Source organism: Alosa pseudoharengus, unplaced genomic scaffold (genome assembly GCF_046254945.1).
Source record: "Alosa pseudoharengus isolate Yale_2024_CS ecotype anadromous, Long Island Sound unplaced genomic scaffold, YU_APseudo_1.1 YU_APseudo_1.1_scf_11, whole genome shotgun sequence".
Taxonomy (NCBI): domain Eukaryota; kingdom Metazoa; phylum Chordata; class Actinopteri; order Clupeiformes; family Clupeidae; genus Alosa; species Alosa pseudoharengus.
In genome coordinates this window covers 23,112,250-23,133,328 of record NW_027468576.1, presented here as the reverse complement: position 1 = coordinate 23,133,328, position 21,079 = coordinate 23,112,250, and the positions used below count along the sequence as shown (strand labels likewise).

Below are 21,079 nucleotides of genomic sequence, written 5' to 3'. Positions count from 1 at the left end.
TTCTCATATATTTACATTACTTTACATTGTTTTGTAAGATACATTAGGGAACATAAGACAAGTAGCCTAACTTTCATTCTGAGTCATGATTAAAACTGGTAGGGTATGAAAAAAAAGCAGCAATAGTAAATTCAAATGTTGGTCATAGTACGCTAACCTACACAACAGAACTGCTATAGGCTAATATATAACATATAAAATGTTAGCCTACAATGTTAGCCCCCCCCCCCCCACACACACACACACACACACACACACACACACACACACACACACACACACACACACAAGGCTATTCTCAGTATTCTACATGTTACAGTGATTGCTCTCATCAAACTACCATGTGCAAAACAGCTTAGAGAAATAATTAAGTAAACATTTTGGGGGAGTTCTCAGACCTAACGTGTCCTTATGAGTGAGGCCAAGTATACCCACACAGACAACACATTATTGGGGTACGGGTGAACATAAACAGCCAGCGCAAACTCCACATTAGACATTTCCACTTTATGAACTCCAGTGCTGTACACAGCTTCAATGATTGGCTGGATCTCTGAAAATGGCAGATGTAGTGGAAAGCCCGATATCTGTGAGGAGGAAATAATAAAGAAAACAAGACAAGTTAGGTCAGCCGAAACGTCCCTGTTTGGGTCTCCAGTGTGTCTGATTACACCACAATGACTAAATCCTGGCCCACCCTGTATTCTCCCAGCAAGCTCTGCAGCTCCAGGCGGTGCTCCTCAGCAACGTCCCGTCCTCCACTGAGCTCAAGTTTGGGCAGGAAGTGGCGTAGGGTGGAGGAACAATATCGGTTCCAGCGGGTGGGGTGTCGTGGACGCCACTCCATGATCTTCTCTCGCAGTATTTTCTCAATCCTACAGAGACACCCGTTAGACATTGACATAAAATGAAACATGGGGAAAAAAGACTTGCGCCCATAAACCAATCAAACTACTGACAGAATGTTTACAGCTGGGATTAAAAAGTACAGCAAAGTAATGGTAATGTAGTGGGAAAAAAACATAAATGAAAATAATAAAATTTAAATAAATAAATAAAAACAAGGCAGTTCCATCACGGTAAGTACGGACTAAAAAAATGCTTATCATAAATGTTCTGTCCAGTGCATTTAAGGATCCAGGCAATCCCTAAATGCACTTTTATTTAGGAAAGGGACAGAATAACAAGTAACAGTGCAGCAAGGAACAGCAAACACTAGAGAATAACTTTTACCTGTCCTGAAGCTCTGTGGCAGCTGCCTTGTCTGTGCGTCGATAAACCAACTCCTCAGGCTACAAGAAAACAGTAGGGACGCATTGAGTCCATTTTAACCAGGCAAATAAAAACAACCACCTCCGATCTAAATATGTTTTCAATGTAAGTATGCTAAAGCAGGCATCAGAGGGAGATGACTGGACTCTCCAAAAATATTGTCTTCTTGTTTACCTGTACGCTAGAGAGTCCTGGATAAGAGAATGCCCGAGAGAAGAAAGGCTTCCAGAACTTGCTTTTAGTGACATCAAAGCTAATCCTCATAGGGGCATCATACATCTGAATGTTGAACCATACCTAAAAGGTATGAGACAGATAGAGACAGAGAGGGAGTGGCACCAATCAGTTATACAGGTGATGTAAATGTCCTATTTTCATTCTCTTACGGTACAATAACTGTCACTCACATTATCAGCATTTATCAGACATCCAATGGTCTGGAGTGGGCAGAAAGTGTCATACTGTCCGTAATATTGACCATTGCTGGGGTTCCAGATGAGGTAGCGACTTTGCTCATATGTCAACACGTAAGCTGTGAGCCCCTGTCATGAATCAACAAATAGATGTCAGAAATGGCAAAAAAGTAGCCTGGCTAGCGCCACCACTTCTCAATGAGACGTGGTCTGGGAACCAAACATTAATTTTCTCGTATTTGAAAAAAAATGCCCAGATCCGTTTATTGGGTGCCACGGATGTCTATCACATGCGTCTGTGCATAACTCATTCCCTATCTCAGGCGAAAATTTGCTCCATGGTCTCCAGGCTGCCTTAGCAGCGTGAATCAAATCGCGCGCAAGGCAGCATGGGAACACCCAGGCTAGCAAAAAAGAACACAGGAAATGAATCAAATGCTTGCTTGAATAATTATTTTTCATTTGTTGTCACTTCCACTGTGAAGGACTTTGTTCAGGTTGTTGACTTGATATAGGGTACCTCAGGGATGGCAGTGCCAATGATAAGCCAAGCTTTTTTGCCCATGGAGAGGAAGTAATTGCAGAGCAGGACAGCGTGTTCTTCCTCATCTCCTGCCAGCAGTGTCAGGAATTGCTAGACAGACAGGAACAAGACGACAACGTGCTACATTTAGTTATGTGGAGAGGTCATTCGTACAAAAAAAGGCCATCAAGTAAGCTAAATGAATGGCTTGCATTAAGGCTAAATGAGTAATGTCTCCTCACATTACAAGTGCTCCAAAGGTCACAGACCCCAGCAAAAGAGACACTGTCGGGAAGGGAAGGAATAAGGGAAACGTAGCGGGCGACCAACTCCTAAAACAGAGATAGAGGATAAAAACAGGATGAGGATGGTGTCATGCGGTGGGATATCTTTTTTCTAGGAAGGTCTTGACTGTGACACTCTGTGTCCTTCAACAGACCATGGTCTCCTGTGGGTTGTTGGGCGAGGCATCCAGCAGCTCCTGAGGCGGGTTAAGTGGACGGATGTAGCGTGTGATGAACACTGTCTTGCCGTTGATGTCAATGACGGTGGTGAGACAAGGCCGGTCAGGGAAGCGCTTATTGGCGTCCTTCTCGAAGAACTCGGATGCCAGGAGCACACGGTCGTCTTCCTCCGTGTCAAACTGGTAGGGATAGGTCAAAGGTCAATAAAATGTAAATTGATACAGCTAGTAATACACTGTGGTCCACACTGGAAGGCTGTCTTGTTCTTCAAAAAAGCTCTGTAGGTCAAAGTCTGGCACTGACCTGGTGCCATGGTCATGCAGTAACAGATAGTACTATAGCTGAATTGAATGCATTTTTAGTGTATGCAAGCCATACTAAGAATCTGAAAGCAGAGGGGTTATTTGAGGGGCAGGATATGACACTATAAAGCCATGTCAACATCTCAAGGATGTTGCTCAACTATTATAGGGCACTAAAATGTGGAAGTGGTACACAAATGGCACCCACATTTCTTATCATTATATACAAGGTTGCAATAAAAATCTACCAGTGACAGACTTCCATTATTTGGAAGTATGTTTTGATTAGTGGGTGAAGCGAAGCCCATATTCAGCTAGTCAAAAGCACATGCTGAACCTGCAGAACACCAAGATCATGTCATCAAGTTACTGTGGACATGAAACCCCAGCAAACTTTACCTTTACATCCTTCATCTAACAAATGCAGCGAAAACACAGACAAGACAGGACAGAACACCAGAGGAGTTAAATGAAGTCTCTCAACTCTCTCAAAAATGAGTGGCACAATTTAAGATAAACATAAAATGAAACATCATCGTTTTGCTTTGTCAATATGCAACAACAGCAGAAAGATTAATGAAGTGACTTTCCCACTGTGCACATAGTAAGCAGTCACAATAAACAGAAAGAGAGACAGAAAGAGGGATAGGAGATTGAAGTTGTTATTGTTGTTCTTCTTCTTCTTCTTACCTTTTCTCTAATGGTCTCACCAGGTACCAGTTGAGGCTCGATGGTGATGAAGAGTGTGATGAAGGCTCCCTCAGTCAGGTTGCGCACAATGTCATAGCCGCCGTCACTCACCACATGGTTCTCTTTGGTGTACCCCAACAGCACCGGTGGCATTTCCACTTTGAACGTTCCATCAATCTGCCAGACACATCAGTCAGTGTGAGTTGTGACCTGCCCAGTCACTGGCAACATAAACGCAAGTTCTTTTTTTTTTTGATACACAGTCTTACCCTGGATTGACGATAAATAGTACTGAAAGGGATCTTCACACAGCCGAGCCAGTGTCTCTCAACATGTGCGTAAAGGCCTCCTCTTTCTCTTTCTCTTTCAGCCTGATGGGGAAAAACAGGGAATAGAAGACATTACTAAGGCAGAATAGTTCTATAGTAGAACTAGAATAGAATAGTTAGTTCTATAGTACTAGAACTAGAATAGAATAGTTAGTTCTATAGTAGTGTGTGAAGATACTCGGTTTAGTGTGGTTTCACCTAGGCTGTGTGCAAAATACAGATATAACAATCCATTTTTATTATTCATTTGATAAGTAATACAATTGTATTATACTCACTTCACTTATCTCATAAACAACCTCGTCAAAGATGTTGATGAAGACTTCATCTTTCACAGACTGTAAACTGGTTGTACTATAATCTCCATTAGGAGCACTGAAACAAGACACACATCAAAACAATTACATCACTGATTGACAAACAGTCAACCCAGGTTCGATCCCCAAACCTGCCGTTGCTAGTCTGTGTTACTTTGGATAAAAGCTCCCACAAAAACGTATGCCACGGCACCAGGTCAGTGCCAGACTTTGTTCTGCTAAATATCATTCAAATTTACATGTATATGAGGTAGCTGCAACAAGGTTTTGAATCTACTTTTTTTACCTAAAAGAGAGGAGGATCTCCTCGTTCCAGCAGGGGTTAGGGCCCTCGGCAGTGGACGTCTGGAGTACCGTGCGCTGGAATGTCACTTCCACAAAGGGCCTGACAAGCACCTAATGGAAACATGTGACAGTAACATGTAACAACAAGTTACATGTAAAACAAATATCACAAGACTAAAACAAACTCGCATTGGAGACAGTGGTGGTTTACCATTGCCAGCATTAGCAACAGGAAATGGCCACTTTACCATACCTGGTTGAAAGGCCAATCAGTGCCTTGCATGGCAGTCTGTGAGGAGTGTCCAGTAGTGAATGTTTCTGTGACTGAGCGGGTTGACTTTGACGCAACCGAAGGTTTGCTGCAATAACAACACACGTTTACTTCATCTAAGTCAACAGTGCCAGCCTTGTTCAAGGATAATGATAGTGGTCATTGTGCTGCCTAAATACCCAAGGCCTACAGCCAGACAAATAATATCTATTTACACCACATGGCTATTGCTTTGTCCTCACTTATACATTGATGCTCTTGTCTGATTCTAACAATTTTGATCATAATAAGAGCTTATTCAATACCGTAAGTGCCATAAGAGCTTATTAAATAAGATGAGTCTAGCACAACAATAGTGAGACAGTGAGATACCTGGCTTGGGGTTTTCGTATAGGAATGTCATAGGCTCTGATGATGTTGAGCAGGAGTTTGATGTCTCCGTCCGACAGGTTCTGTGCGGTCACTTTCTTTCTTTCTTTCCTCCGTGGTTTCAGGGGACGTTTGGGTTCAGCCAGTTTAAACAGGTTCAGTCCAAGGACCCTGAGAGCAATGCCAATCAAACTCAGTACAACATTGGCAACTGGTCATTTAACTACTTTCAGTATGGTTTTCAATAACTACAACATGGACTTCACTATGAACACAAACCAAAATATAACTTCCATTTGTTTTCTGTTCCTGACATTTGTATTCAGTTCCAAATATCAGATATAAATTCCCAGTGTCAAACTGGGACTTCAACTCACCGTATTTCCAGCAGGACTGGCAGCAATCATGCTTAAAACACTAAAGTACTTTTACGTCAAAGCCATTATGTCAAAACCAGGAGGATATAAGGACTAAACCCCATTTAAGAACTTTCTATAGTGACCTTAAATAATGGTTTAACTCGTACTTCCCAATATCCAGTGTTAACGATGAGATGACAACTACATACAAAGAACCCACTGATGAGCTTTGCTAAAACAGTCACATAGACTAGGACTACAGGGTAGGTAGGGACAAACTAAAATGGATACACAAAAATGAATAAAAGATCCTAAAACATACCCAGCGCCAGGACCACTGAATAAACACATGCCAAGCAAAATAAGGAGATGGAACATAGAAAAAGGGTTAACAAATAGAACGTGGTGACTGGATGAATTAACTGTCAAATTTATCTTGAAAAAAGGTTCAGTGTTTTGGTTGGTTATATGTGTCTTTGGCACATAAAGATGAATGATGTAATAGAGTGTATAACGTCTAATCTAATTAAATGTGGTATAGAAGTGGGGGGAAAATGTATTCTAGCAGAAGGCACAAAACAACTATATTCAGATTGTCCAAGAGTGTGTTTTTTTCAGTTTGGGAAAACACATTGTACCAGTGGAGTACTGTGTGTGTATCAGATCCAGATTCAAAGGAAAACCCACCCTAGTTTCTCCCTGATCATCACTCTAAGTGCTGGCACTTGTGGACACATGATTTATTGGAGACCTCTACAGAAGTTATTTAAGAGCAGCTACATCACCCATTCCAAATGACGGCATGTGCCACTGAAACACTGCATGCTACATTGGGAAAGAAAGTAATGACCTCAGCCGGAATGAGAGAGTAATGTAACAGAATGCTTTAAAATGGCTTCATCGGAGCATTAAGTGCAGTCATGTTAAAAAGGCTATGTAGAGAGCATCCTGGATGTGTTTGAATAATGTAGGATGATCAATATTTGGCTAAAATATGGTCAAACTCCTTCATGCGTCTTCATAATGAATAGTTCATAATTACCCAATAGTGGGGACCTCCTCCTCCAGGACCACATCAGACAAGAGGAAATGATGCTTGGCAATGAGGAATCGATTAACCACAGACTCTCGTACCTTGGAGGAAAAGAGACAATCAAAAGGTCTTAGCAAAACTGAATGGCAACCAACATAGTCTATTTGTTTTTCTCTTCACCACACATGTTTGAAATGTGTGAGGCTTTCATTTTTTATGTGTATAGAGGCAGACTCACTTTCTGTAGATACTTGGCCACTAGTGCCCTATGGGCATCCAAGTGTTCTTTGGTATCAACAATCTCGCCGTCCCTTAGTCTCTTCTCATAGTCCTAAAAATTGCAAAATCACTATAAGACATTTTCTTATGATTCAATATAACCGGTACTAAAATAATTTATAATGCTGAGGGATTTTATCTATCCATATGGAATAAATCTGTGGTAAAGACAGTGTCATAAACAGATGTAATGAAGATAGACTGTTTAAACAATGACGAGAGGCTGGGAGGCTTTTAACCCTGACCTGGAAGACCTTCTCAAAGACCTCGCGCTCGAGAGTGGGCACAAACTTGTAGCCACGGAACTCGGCCACTTCCTGAGTCCTAAGCCGGAGCAGGCGGAACCTCCGCGACCGGTCCAGTTCCTCATCAGACAGGAAGTTGAACTCCTCCTGCAGCTGCTCCAGGCGAAAGTAATCAGGAACTGTGACCTCGCCGCCACTGACCACCTAGATGAAGGGTGGACAAACCAACAGACAGAGATACAGAGAAAAGGGCTGACACAGACAGACAGATAGACATTTGGTAACAATGTGCAAGCTTGGACAATAACAAGCTGACACTCCACAATTTTTTCATGTTATCCTCTGAGATCTGATCCAGGGAGATCTATTACAGTGATTCATGTTTGACAGATGCTTGTCCAAAACATAGCTGAAAGTGCTTTCAGATGTGGTTTTACATCAAGCTGAGGGACCACTATCATATCATCAACTACGAGACTGAATCACATGAATCTAGACTTGCTTGGAAGACAAAATAATGTGCACATGCCTTATCAAATGGCCCATGATAACCAATGGCAGACTTAAAGAAATGTCTGTGTCATTTTACACAGTGAAATTCAATGAAATTATGTTTTGGAATAATCCGTCAAGTTTTCATCATCCTGTTACTCACGGAGAGAAGCTGCATGATGGAGGCGTTGTTGGGATCGTTGGGATCCAGCCGAGACTCTGCAGCCCATTTTCCCAACTTCTTCATGTCATTCAGACCTGAGGCCCCAATGCACGCGATTGCATCCATTTGCATTATCCCACTGTAAACGTAAAACAGACCAAGTCCATTTAAAATCTATTCATATAAGTGCTTCATTATACAATCGATTTCTTTTATTTGAATAATTTCTGCCATCAATCCCCAACATTACAGATAAAACAGATAAACACCAACATGGATGCAGAAGTGTCAATACTGTGGGTTTACCAGAGTCTAGCCCATTATTAGCACAAAGACTGGTTCGTGTTTTCCTCTCTGTTCTCTGAGATCACCACTGAGTACATAGTTGGCTCACCTGTTTATGCCTGCACTGGCATGAGTCATAGGGGGAGCGAGAGGGATGTCATCATCTCCGATGGCCCAAGACACGCAGCAGGACAGCTTCCCTGAGGTCAGCAGGGTCAATCTGTTGCTGCCGTCCGCCTCAAAAGAGAAGGGCACATCTGCAAGACAAACAGCAAGTGTAAGGTGTGTGTGTGTGTGTGTGTGTGTGTGTGGTGTGGTGTGGTGTGGTGTGGTGTGGTGTGGTGTGGTGTGGTGTGTGTGTGTGTGTGTGTTGTGTGTGTGTGTGTGTGAGTCGGCCTGTGTGTTTCTGTGTTTACCACTGCCAACTCCCTCATGATTGAACGTGACTCGCTGGTTACTGCTAAACTCCAGTTGTTCAGAGGTGGCACTGCCTGTAAGAATGGATGGTTCTGGGACCGGCACAAACACGTCAGCCAGCTGGGTTGTTGAAGATCCAACTGTTTCATACACCTATGGAGAAAGAAGCAGTTAAACAGTTACATATCATAACTATATGTACTACATAGTGGTACAACATATGACCGCCGCTCAGTCCTGCACATTCTCTCGGAAAAAAAAAAACATGCATGTCAATTTGTCTCGGATGTCCTACTCCATCCTCTACTCTTGCAACTTTTGTTCATTTTAATGATTGCATGTGTGTGTTCGCTTTTGTGTACTATACAGTATGTGTGTGTGAGTGAGTATGTGTGTGTGTGTGTGTGAGAGTGAGAGAGAGAGAGAGTGTGTGAGCCTTGTAAATATGGCAAATCGTTGACCAAATATTAATTTGATCGTTGACCAAAAATTCATATTCCACTGGTAGCCTACAATGCAGTTGCACAGAAGTCACATTAGTAAAGTATCAAGTACTATGGCCATGTTGACTGTCATTGCACAGCCATTTTGCTGAAGTACCTGCAGCTTGATGCTCTCAGGCCAGTTGATGATCTTCAGGTTAAATATCTGGCCAAAGTGGACCCTGAAATCTGCAGTGAGGGCACGGCTATCTGTGCGGGAGACTTCTTTGTCGTTGTACAGAACTTTCACAAATAGAGAGCGCTTCAACACATCCTGCCTTCTCCCAAATTCAGCCCTGGGGAAATTTTTGGAAAGATGAGTCATATACCTTTTGTACAACTACATTTATCAGTTTACACTGAAAGAAACACATTCTTATACAAATAAACTATATCACAGAAGCACAGTGCTTATACAAAGTATTCAACTCCCTTTTATTGCTTTGTTAAATGAGATCTTTGTCAATTTAATTTGGCCTTTTTTTTACAATACAAGATTTACAATAATTAAAATCCCCTCTTTAATGTTAATTAATTAAAAATATAAGTGATTGCATAAATATTCAGCCCCCTTAAAGTGACTGATCTAAATCAACAGCGGTCCAGCCAATTGGCGCTAATAGTCTCACAATTAGTGAAATGGAGATCGCCTGAGTGCAATGAACGTGTATATTCAAAGTCCTTTTAGGCAAGTCCCTCCACTCGGCGGCCATATTGCAACGCTTTTTGGGCACTTATCGGGCATCTATTTCGGCAGAAATGCACGTGCGCAAGGCTTCACGACACCAATCTTGCTCCAGCAGCGAGATCACAACACATGATTGGCTCAATGTATTCACAACACAAAACATGATTGGCTCAATGTATTCACATGTCGACGTTTTGCCGCAGTAGGGGTGGGGTATGTGTAGACAACTGCCATATTGGCGTTTCAAACTAACCCCATGCATTACTATGGAGGATTTTTTGAGTGCTATGTCTCCTCATTAGAAAGTCTCTGGTATAGTACAGTAATATAAAGACACCTGTGTCTGGAAGGTTCAGTCACTGGTCAATCAGTATTCCTGGCTATAATTCCACCATAAAGACAAAATAACTCTTCAAACAAATCAAAGAAAAGGTTATTGAATAGCATAAGTGAGGGGATAGATACAAAAAAAGTTACTGAACATTCCCCTGGAGTTCAGTGAAATCATTAAAATCATTAAGGAATGTAAGGAATATGGCAAATCTGGCTAGAGCAGGCCGTCACCACAAACTGAGTGACCATTCAAGAAGAATAATGGTGGGGGAGGCCACCAAGACACCTATGACAACTCTGAAGAAGTTAAAGGCTTCAACAGCTGAGATGGGAGAAACTATGCATACAGCAACATTTGCCCGAGTTCTTTACCAGTCAAAGCTCTATGAGTCGAGTCGAGTCGATTCGAATCAAGTCAGTTTTATTTGTATAGTGCATTTAAGATGCACAGAGTGCAACCCAAAGCGCTCCACACACAAGACATTGACACATAAGACAAAAGATGCCGGACGGAGCGTGTGCAAAGCTCTTATTAAATCTCGACTAAAGTTCACCCAAAGACATGTGGTAGACTCCAAAGTCAAATGGAAGAAGGTTTGTTGATCTGATGAGACCAAAATTGAGTTTTTTGGCCATCAGACTAGATGCTATTTTTGACACCAAACACTGCACATCACCAAAAACAAACCATCCCTAATTTGAAGCATGGTGGTCGTAGCATTATGCTGTGGGGATACTTCTCGACAGCAGGCCCTGGAAGGCTTGTAAAGGTAAATGTAAAATAAATTCAGCTAGATATATGGAAATCCTGGAGGACAATCTGATTCAGTCTGCAAGAGAACTCAACTATGACTTGGGTGATTTACTCTCCAGCAAGCATGAGCCGAAGCCTACAGTGAAAACTACACAGAAATGGTTTAAAGACAACAAAGTGAATGTTCTGGAGTGGCTGAGACAAAGCCCAGACCTCAATCCTATAGAAACTCTGTGGCTGGATTTAAAAAGGGCTGTTCATACTCAATCCCCTTCCAGCCTGGCAGAGCTTGAGCAGTTTTGCAAAGAAAAACGGAGTACAATTGCAGTTTCCAGATGTGCAAGCCTAATTGAGACCTATCTACGCAGACTCCATGCTTTAATTGCGGCCAAAGGTGCATCTACTCAATGCTGATTTGACGGGGGTGAATATTTATGCAATTGCTTTTAATTATATATTTTTAACATATTCCATTTATATTAAAGATTCCATTTAACATATTCCATTTATAAAAGCAGTAAAAGTGGAAATATCCAAGGGGGGGTGCATACTTTTTATAGGCACTGTATACACTCTGTCAGTACTTACACAGCTATTAAAAGTAAAAATAGTAATGATTTAAAAAATTTATCTTGACCTGAAACTGTAAATGATCTGGTTGCGCTAAGATCTTGATGTAAACTGAGGTGCTGTGCTCTGTTCTTGCCCTACCTGGGACACTGCTCATTGGGAGTGATATTGCTTGAGGCGGTCAACTCTGGCACCAGGATGGGCTCCCCGGGCTTCCGGCGGATCCTGGCGGCTTTCTCCCGCACCTGTCGCTCCACGGCGTCCAGGTCTGGCTCTTCAGGAGGGTCTGGCTTTGTGGGCTCCTCGCCCAGCTCTTCTTCGCTCTCCTCCTCAACCTCGTCCTCCTCCTCGTCCTGAGACTGCTGCTTCTTCTTCTTCTTCTTCTTTTTCTTCATGGCTTTCTGCACACAGTGAATTATGGTCAGCAGTGTGTTTGATAGGTGTTTTGTTTGTGTGTATATAGCATGCTTTTAATTGTCTGGCATGAGGCTACCACTTAACTTGACCATTCTGAAATGATCTTATCCTTCTTACTTTACTATCTCAGGCTCACAGATGACCCATCCATACTCTGGATGAAAAGATGAAAAATTTCCTTTTGTCCAGTCGTCATAAGAAATGAGTTTACTTCTCTTCAGCTAACTGTAAAAAAGAACATACTTGCTTTTTTTTCCAGGTCTTCCATTCCTCGTTTTGTTGCTTGTACTCAGTCACCTTCTTCTCGTAGTCCTCCCAGCTCTCTGCTTGCAGTTCGGACACCTCTGCCAGAATCTCAGCCTCATGTTCGCGCTCATCTGAGGCTCTGTCAACCTCCTCCCTACAACAACAACGGTCATGCCAGAGACTTTCAGCTCGAGCAAATAAAACAAGCATCGACACATCGATAGAAAACTAGGTGTAATGCATTCTGTTGAGTCTTTTCTGAGAAGTCAAACATTTTTGATGTATCCATTAAAATTTATACAAATGTTTTGTCAAAATGTGTGTATACACAATGTCTCTCAAAATGTGTTTATACAATATGTTTATTTAGCTCCGGTTCAGGTTTTTGGCAATGATCAAGTGAAATTCAGCCTTCACAAATACAGAACCATAAATACAGTAATCACCATGTTTTACTGTGCTATGATGGTTAGTTACCTCCTCAGATAGAGCTTGAAAGGTGTGTTGGTGAACCTCTGGAATTCTCTCAGAGCTTTGATTTCTTTCCACACCTTCACAATGTTCTTCAGCAGAGCCCGATCCTTCTCCTGCTCTGCATCACGCATCTGACGAGTTATCCTGCCACACAGGGCAACATCACAACCCACACTCCCACAGGACTACAGTAACACAACATATTCACATGTTTGACACTTCTTATTAACAAAAGAATGCAGACTTTTTTTTTTCAAAATTTTTTATTATTTTACTTTCCAACACTTTTGTCAAATTTAAGCCCAATTATTTCGTTTTCATGATGTCACATTGTGCCTTACAGATTTCTCAATTTTATCATGTTTCTGCCAGGTCTTGCTTTTATAAAGTTTTGTTTTTACATCTCTTCATACTTTGGAAAGCACCTTGCAACCATTGCACAACAGGCGCTAAGCAAATAAAGACTGATTTGTTTTGATCTGATTTGATTTGATTTGTGTGTGTGATGACTTTCAGGTTACTCACTTCACTTCCTGCTTGTATTCCGCTATCCTCTGCTGTGTGATCTCGCTTAAGCCTTGTCCACCATGAAGTTCCAGCATGTTCCGTATGGTGTTCCGCAAGCCACTCAGCTACAACACACATCAACACCAGAAATGAGTTTTTGTGTACTTACTTAGTAACCTTGCCATAAACACAAAGGTTGTACCAACTAATATACATTTACATTTATTCATTTAGCAGACGGTTTTATCCAAAACGACTTATATGTCAAATTTTATTACAAGGGCCATTGTCCCCAGAGCAACTTGGGGTTAAGTGCCTTGCTCAAGGGGACAATGATGGAAGCTGGGAATTGAACCCACAACGTTTCAGCATACTGCATTCTAGCCAAGCTCCTTTTATAATCTATATCTATCTATGATCTATATAATAGGTCGGTAGATTGTACTAACTGATCAACAGTGTGAGAAAATATTCTGTATGACAGATCAGTGATTGTACCTTATCAGTGAGCAGACGGGTGAGGTTTTTATGCTGTCTGCTGAGGTGCTGGTCGTATAACTGAGCCAGACGGGCCCCCAGCACGTGCTCGCGGCTGAAGAGGCCGTGGTGGGAGAAGATGAGGCCGGCGACGTCCACGTCCAGCTGGTAGTCCCCCTGGGTGTCGCCTACCCCGGGCATGTAGCGCTTGGCATACTTGGACTTAATTGCCTGTGTGTCGCAAAAACAGCACTGCGTCAGTGAATGAATGAGGGACTGCATGAGGTCATCCTCATGAGTCATTAGTTGTCTCTCTGATCTCACTGGCCAAGAGATGCGAAAATGAGAGTTTCAGTCACAAGGAGATGTCGAACTTTCAAAGAGGATCATCTACATATCTTCCTGATATAATTGTACACCATAAATTAGGCATAATTAATAAAAGCTACAAGCACTGTCACTTTTAATATACTGTTATTATTGGAGTGTCATACTACAACTACACATCCAGATGGAGCCCATTGTTGGACTGTGTGCACTGCTAACATGAACCCTGGCGTGGGAGCAGCATGTAAGGAATTGTGTAGGTGTGTTTTGCACGGGGTGTTTCCCTTTGCACCAGAGCCCAGTGCAATGGATCTCTGGGGATGAGTGCTTACGGTGACTAATCAACCGTGACACGCCTGTACTCACCCTAAATAGCCATGTGTGAACTCTTTGCCTCTCTCTCTCCCTCTCTTTCCACAATGGAGGGCCTGTTTGCACCATGACCTCATCGGACAGCTGGGCCCTGAGCCCCTCAGTTCTCCTGCCGGTAAATATTATCGGCCATTCACCTTGCCTAGCAACCATCGCTCTGTGTTGCTGCGCTTTGTGACACATCATCATGACTGAAATGTTGACAGTTGGCTTCACTATTCCATCATTGTTACAAAAAGCAAATGAACATCCAGTGAAAGAAAGCATGACTAAAGAAGCAAGACAGTCCAAATTGCACATCAATATGTCTAAATTGTCCCAAAAATATGTACAATATAATGTACAAAATGATGATTGGTTTACAATAATGACATCCAATATTAAAGCTCTATTGTTTGTTTGTTTCTGAATTGACCTCTAGAGGATGAGTTTGAGGTTTAACTTTGCTGCCTCTGCATGAAATATGTTTTCTTCTCTGTGGGTCTGCTTTTATCCCAGGCCAGTACAAACAGCTTTCCAGTTGATATAAACCTCTTGGACTACAATCCCCAGTCAATTTCAGCTTCCCTCAATTCCTGCATATTGTGAGCACATGGGAAAGCCCACATAACATTGCGGTGACACACCCCTGATTACAAACCCATTGAATGTGATGCTCGTAGTCAGCTCAGCTCTGCACTTACCTTCCTATAAACAGTCTGCAGAGAGGGATCCAAATCACCCTCCATATGGAACAGAGGAGGTCGGGTCGAGGACTCTTTGATTGGGTCAGGCAGAACAATGATTCTCCCATCATCGCCAAACCATTTTGTGGCCTTTGAACATGTCATTTTCATTGCATTACCACACTGAAATCTTTCCAAAGTAACGATTACACAGCCCAGACACAAAGCACATGCATTGAAACTACTGAAAGTATTGGAGCCAGATGAAGCTAACTAAATGCAATCTGGCAGTGCAAGGCAAGGCACATTTTGTTCAGGCATTTGTATACTAATGATGCATAGAATTACCTGGTCTTGTCTTAGTATGCGGTTTTCCAGAATGTTCTCATTGGTAAGGGAAACTACTGGCCTCTCTCCAACGTAGAGGCCTTCTTCTTCCAGGTATCGCGGCTGCATGTTGTCAGGCAACTTGTTGGAAGCAGGCACTAAAGTATGCAAATGAAAATTAAATGCTGGCCGGCTCATGCGCCCCTTGTCAGGTCAGTGGCAGTGCTATAATTAGGCAGCATTTGTCTCAACTGGGATGTTACAGCTGTTTTCAGGTGAGGAGACAGTCATTTGTGTGTGTGTGTGTGTGTGTGTGTGTGTGTGTGTGTGTATGGTCTGATGTACCTGTTCGCACACTGGGAGTGAAGAGCAGCTCACTTTCACGCTGGACTCGTCTGTTATACCCAATGTACTCTGCTTTCCTCACCTCCAGGAAGTCCTGAGAGGACTGTTCAATGAGGAACAGGTCCTCCTCACCATCTCTGACGAGAGCAGCTTCTTCGTCCTGAGAATACACACACACACACACACACAATCATCTCAAATATCTTGCATCTGCTTACATAGAGAAATCAGAGAAAGTATAAGTGGACTGTAAAATTGGCTTGACTTAAGGCAAGACATAACTTACATAAGGTACAGCTGTTTCATTTCCTTGTTCTGAAATAAATGTATACAGAGATTGGTATTCATCAAGGGATCACTTTACCCTCTCCTCCTCCTCCTCATCATCCTCTCTGGCTGGCTCCCTCTCGACCTCCCTCTCCTGCTCCTCAGGTTCCTCCTCTCCCTCCCCCTCTCCTTCCTCCTCCTGTCCTCCTTCTGCCTGCTCCGACCTGGGTCTCCTCTTCTTGCGACGTTTGCTGGGCTCTTCTTCAGGCTCGGGGTCAAAGTTGAAGGTGAAGAAGTTATAGGCCTCTTCAGCTGTGGGTATGCCAGCCTCTCTCTGTGTACAACAGCATAAGGGAAGTCTTAAGTAGATAAATTAGGCTTAATGATATGTGAGAACCTATGGCTATATTCATGGCAAGGCAACACCACACAAGGTCACATCATATATCTAAACACCATAATGTAAGGAATTACATGTCTAGTTTTGTTTTTAAAGATTTTAAAGATATTTGAACTCATCCAAGTCACACAATTAATGCCATTCTATGCCATTTGTCCATATCTATATTACCAAACACTTTCACAGACATTATAGGGATAGCGCTAACCTGGGCATCTATCCGCACTCTGCGTACAGCCTCACGAAACTTCACTTTTCCTAAAATCTCTGATGAATCTCCATCTGGTGCATGCCTGAGTTCTGGCTCTGTCTGCAATATATTACACGTATATTACATGTATTTAGCAGTTTATTACAAGAATTACATGTATTTAGTAGTTTTGTGTAAACCATTTCAGATATCATTCGATAGATAGATAGATAGATAGATAGATAGATAGATAGATAGATAGATAGATAGATAGACTTTATTGATCCCTAGGGGAAATTCAAGGTCACAGTAGCATAGACAACACACACACACATTCAATAACAGCAGAAAAAGTAATTAAAAGTATATAATATAAAAAACACAACTAAGCAATAAGGACTGTAGAAGATAAATAATATACTAAATATACAAAATACAAATTATACTAAATAAAACTTAATCAAAATCATTTCTAAAAAACAGTATCCACATTGTGGGTGAATAATCAATCAGGTGCGCTTGCAATGACTGAAGCAGGGACTGAGCCTGTGGTTCTCAGTGCATAAGGTAAGGTAAGGTGCTCTGTGTGAATGAGTGTCATGGTGATGGTGCAAATGAGTAAGTCAAACAGTGCAACAGTGCAAGAATAGAGTCTATATATCTATATATAAATAACTATATTAAGAAAGGTATGTGGCATGGAGGGAGGTTGTGCATATGTGCTAATACAGCACGCAAACAGTGAGGCAGAAGACAAATGTAAAGTGACTAGTGGACAGACAGTTCAAGACAGTGGAGGTGGTGAATAAGCCTACAACACAACACACATCCAGTGCATTCATTTGCACTCTCATTTGGTCGCTTCTTACTGAATACCTCATACTATGACAGTACCAGACACTGAGGCGTACCTCTCGGTCAAACCTGGTGAGAGTGTCTCGGTCCCGGAGACTCTGCAGGCGACTGGCAGGCTCCACGGGTACTTCCTGCTGCAGGAGGCTCTCTGCTTTAGACTGGCATAAACACAAAGTGTCAATGGCAAACCCAATATATATCTCTACATACAGTATGTGTGTGTCTATGTTTATCAACAGCAGAGGGAAGAGTAGTGTAGTGAAGTAGTCTACTAGTGTAATAGCAGAGTAGTGGAGAGAGCGGGTTTTTATCTGTGGGGCAACAGTCTTGTGGCAGTTAAATGTCACTCCATACTAGGCCATAAAGCCAACACTCTTCAGGCTAAAAGAAAGCTGTGAGGGTGTAGATTAGGTGGTGAAATAGAACCATACTCTGGCAGCTCTCAGCTTCTCTCTCATCCGCTGTCGCATTGAGCTCTCTGAAATGCTGGAGCTGGGTCTCGACATGGGCAAGGGAGGCAGGTCTATGGAGAAAACAATCCAAAAGACAGTAGATGATTTTACAAGGTGGACACGATCAACAAAAGTATATTTTCCTGGACTTGATAATAAATGATTAAAATGTCTGTACAGTAACTTCCTGAGAGGCATCCCTGCCTACCCAATATTCCCATGTACACTACACCTGACCACATGCTGAAGGGCCATGGGGGACTTTTACAGTAGTAGAATTTAGAAAGACTTTTTTACATTGCGTAAAGCTGCTTTACACATTGTCACTTTCCTGAAAAAGGCCCAAATGCTAAATATTTGTCATGAAAGCAGACACAGCTGTGCACTGCAAGGTTAATGCAGCGTGACTGTGACCAGAGTGCAATGCTCTCGAACCTCTAGAGGAGCGCGTGAAGGACCTGGCCGCTGCCTCGGACTCTGTCTCTGGCTCCGTCTCCGATCTGCCCCTCGACTGCTGGATGGACTGGACCTCGCTGACCTCCTCCACTGCTGAGGTCTCCACATCCTCCTCCTCCTCCTCCTCTCCATCTTCCATCTCCTCCTCCTCCGCCCCGGTCTGAGACTCTTCCACAGCCATCTCCTCCAGCAGCTGAGAGGTGTCAGGTCAAGAAGGATGCGGGTGACTAAATGATCCCCCGACTGTATAGCCATCCCTCATCCATCTCTCCACTGTAAGTATGTATCTGCAGTATCTCTAATAAATTTCCATCTCTCCACTGTATACTTCATCTACACAATCCAGGCCTTAAAGAAAAGAAAATGTCTGTGTCTGAAATCATCAGACATTTTTGAGGCAACCTGGAAATCTGAATTCTGGCATAGTGACTGAGAACGTTAAATCCTGACAATCTAGTCAAGGCAAGATTATTTATGTTATATTGCACAACTTGCTCATTGCCAGTTAATGGAAAGAGGGCCCATTCCCATGCTTGTGTACCTTCTTCTTCCTCCTCTGTCTCTGAGCTTTGAGCGATCGCCTCAGAGTCTCTGCCGGCTCCTCTTCTCCAGCGAGATCCTGGTGCAACAGACAAACATGAGAAGACAACGCTCAAAGCAAGCTAGACAGCTCGCTCCCATTGGCAATTAGCTTCCATTCAATTTTTATTTTCCCCAAATCATATTGCAATACAGCAACATACGTGAAGGGAAGGGAGTTTTTAGAGATGAGCGTCATAAAGGGCAAAGCGAAAAAAACATAAAGCACGCAAGGAAGGATTTCAGAAAAGAGGACAACCTACCTCACAGGGACTGAAATCTTAGTAATGGCATGAGGAACAAGCTCAAGCGCACACACACAAAGTACAGCAGTGTCTAAAAATCTGGGAAAGCATAGCAGCTTTGAAAAGGAAAGGAAAAGCTGCAGAACTACAAGGTTTAGGCCTACAGGCTATTCTAGAGCAAGGGGCACAGCACTCAAGATAAGTCAAGCTGCAGAAAGACCACACCAACCTCAGTAGCAGAGTCTCTATTGACGTCCATGGCCATGGAGACCAAAGCCTAGCAGGCAGAGTACAACACTAAGTTCCACAGCCCCATTTTATAAACATGCTCTGTGTAACACAGGCCTACATGCTATGCACCTCCCTGCAAGAGGGCTTATTCAGTCATGTTAAACACTAGCCTTCCCTACTACAGCTTAATAGGCTGCTGAATTAAAACAAGGGTTAGACATATGTTATTGACAACACGGCAAGGTAAATATAGACGATGGCAGACATGACACAGTGTTAGGGAAGGTCACCTGAGTATCATCGCGGACTCTCACTAGAGACTCCTGAAAAGCACGGCGCTTCTGCCGCAGTTTGTCTCGGATGTCACTGAAATGGTGCAGGAAAAAAGACCAAGAGTCAAAGAACAGGTAAACATACTACAGGCATTATCAACACATCAATGTCACTGCTATTCATAATCGGAATTAAACATAGTTTGGCTATATGCCCTTACGGAAGAAAAAAAACATAGTAACTTTAAGATATGGTAGTTATATAGTAGTGTTTAATACTTCTGTGACATTCTGTAATACCTCTACAATATCCTTTTCTCCTATAGTACAGTCTTATACTTATATAGTATGTCCCAAATACTATAAGATTCCTATAATATCTATAGTATAGCCTACCAAAATGTGTTGTCCCAAAATACCAAGATTTCTTATTCGGTGTGTTTCAAGGAGCAACTGTGTGCTATTTCACTAAATCACTGCATAATTCCAAACAGATTAATGCAAACAACATGCATAATGCACCCTCTACTAATTTACAATCTGAAATATAGGCTTATGGAGATAAAAGGGTAACATAAAAGGGTCTCAAGTGAGTAAATGTGTTTGGAAACTGATAGGAAAGTCAGTATAACTACAGCTAATAATATGTGTCTTACCTGGTGGATGCCATTGTAGTGGTGTGCAGCAGATTAGGGTTATCTTTGGCTAATGCACTCCCACCATATGGATTCCAGGCGATCCTTTTCAAATCAGTGTGGAGTCGGGGATTTGAGATTATGAGGAAACATTGTAACAGAGTGTCTGTCGTAGCGCAACTGGACACAGACAACAATAGGAATGTAACAACCGGTTGTTGTTACAATAGCATATCAAATTGACTTAACTAGCAGACAGAGGTCCTGGAGAAAACAGAAAGAAAAACAAAGCAGGTATGTACGATCAATTATGTGAACCCGATATCTTAATTGTAGTAGCAGTTACTACTTTCTAAACGTTGAGGTCTAGGCAACCATAACAATCCCCAACTTGTCACAAAGTGACATTCGATACGACCTAGAAGTTGCTCGAGTGGATGATAAGAGGAGTGCGTTGTTTGCATGCAGTCAGGTTTTCCATTAGTAAATGTTGAAGTTGTGCTAACTAGCCTCCTTACCGCCTTCTTCACTACTGCTGCCTGGTAACGGGAGAAAACTATCCTGCAACCAACCTTGCCTAAAGTCTGCATATCCACACGACCACACGGTCGCTTCTAAATCGCATTTCCATTGAACCAGACATCTGCCAGTCAATGACGTAGGTCGTACGCAGTTGGGCTTGGTAGAGAGATCGCACTCATAGACCTCGGGCAGTCTGATGGATGGGTAAATGCGATTTGTCATTTTGGGTTTAAGAGACAATGTATTGCACGTATAACATTTTTTTTAGATGATTACAATAATAAAATCTCGACCAACTCGATATGTGCAGAGACAGTCCATAAAATGGCTGAACATTGAAGAATGTGTATCTCATGCCAGAAAGCAGAATTCATTGGCAGGCTTTTAGTTTCCCACGAGAAGAGGTCCAAACACCCAGAGAGTCCAGAGCAACAAAATCCAGAAACCATTCTTTGTTCATCCCTATTTCCCTATCTCTCTGTC

At 42.4% G+C, this 21,079-nt stretch overlaps 1 protein-coding gene across 2 annotated transcripts; it reads right to left on the bottom strand.

Annotated features, from left to right (window-relative positions):
• Positions 1-220: 220 nt before the first annotated feature.
• Positions 221-20,614, bottom strand: cc2d2a (coiled-coil and C2 domain containing 2A). 2 transcript variants are annotated; one of them, XM_076278463.1, is made up of 39 exons: positions 20,593-20,614; positions 20,096-20,338; positions 19,458-19,533; positions 19,166-19,213; positions 18,654-18,731; positions 18,092-18,305; positions 17,636-17,727; positions 17,261-17,362; positions 16,368-16,469; positions 15,857-16,093; positions 15,493-15,652; positions 15,169-15,305; positions 14,839-14,970; positions 13,478-13,687; positions 12,998-13,104; positions 12,476-12,616; positions 11,996-12,152; positions 11,477-11,736; positions 9,109-9,286; positions 8,508-8,661; positions 8,201-8,348; positions 7,807-7,945; positions 7,152-7,355; positions 6,866-6,958; positions 6,637-6,728; positions 5,239-5,406; positions 4,849-4,954; positions 4,597-4,706; positions 4,272-4,368; positions 3,934-4,035; positions 3,665-3,841; positions 2,648-2,851; positions 2,451-2,540; positions 2,206-2,319; positions 1,680-1,814; positions 1,447-1,569; positions 1,234-1,292; positions 698-875; positions 221-587 (listed from the first exon to the last, which is right to left on the bottom strand). In XM_076278463.1, exons 2-39 carry the CDS (start codon positions 20,107-20,109, stop codon positions 399-401), a joined length of 5,127 nt encoding a protein of 1,708 aa, XP_076134578.1. In that variant the 5' UTR covers positions 20,110-20,338; positions 20,593-20,614; the 3' UTR covers positions 221-398. The 2 variants fall into 2 exon arrangements, with proteins under 2 accessions (XP_076134578.1, XP_076134579.1); XM_076278464.1 differs by lacking the exons at positions 19,166-19,213; positions 20,593-20,614 and having other exon boundaries at positions 20,096-20,578.
• Positions 20,615-21,079: the final 465 nt, after the last annotated feature.

Excerpts from the sequence above, each read along its gene's own strand:
- cc2d2a (XM_076278463.1), bottom strand. Across the intron at positions 17,363-17,635 it reads AGAAGCTGAGAGCTGCCAGA|TCTAAAGCAGAGAGCCTCCT; the intron begins GTATGGTTCTAT and ends TGTTTATGCCAG. Across the intron at positions 876-1,233 it reads GCCACAGAGCTTCAGGACAG|GATTGAGAAAATACTGCGAG; the intron begins GTAAAAGTTATT and ends GTGTCTCTGTAG.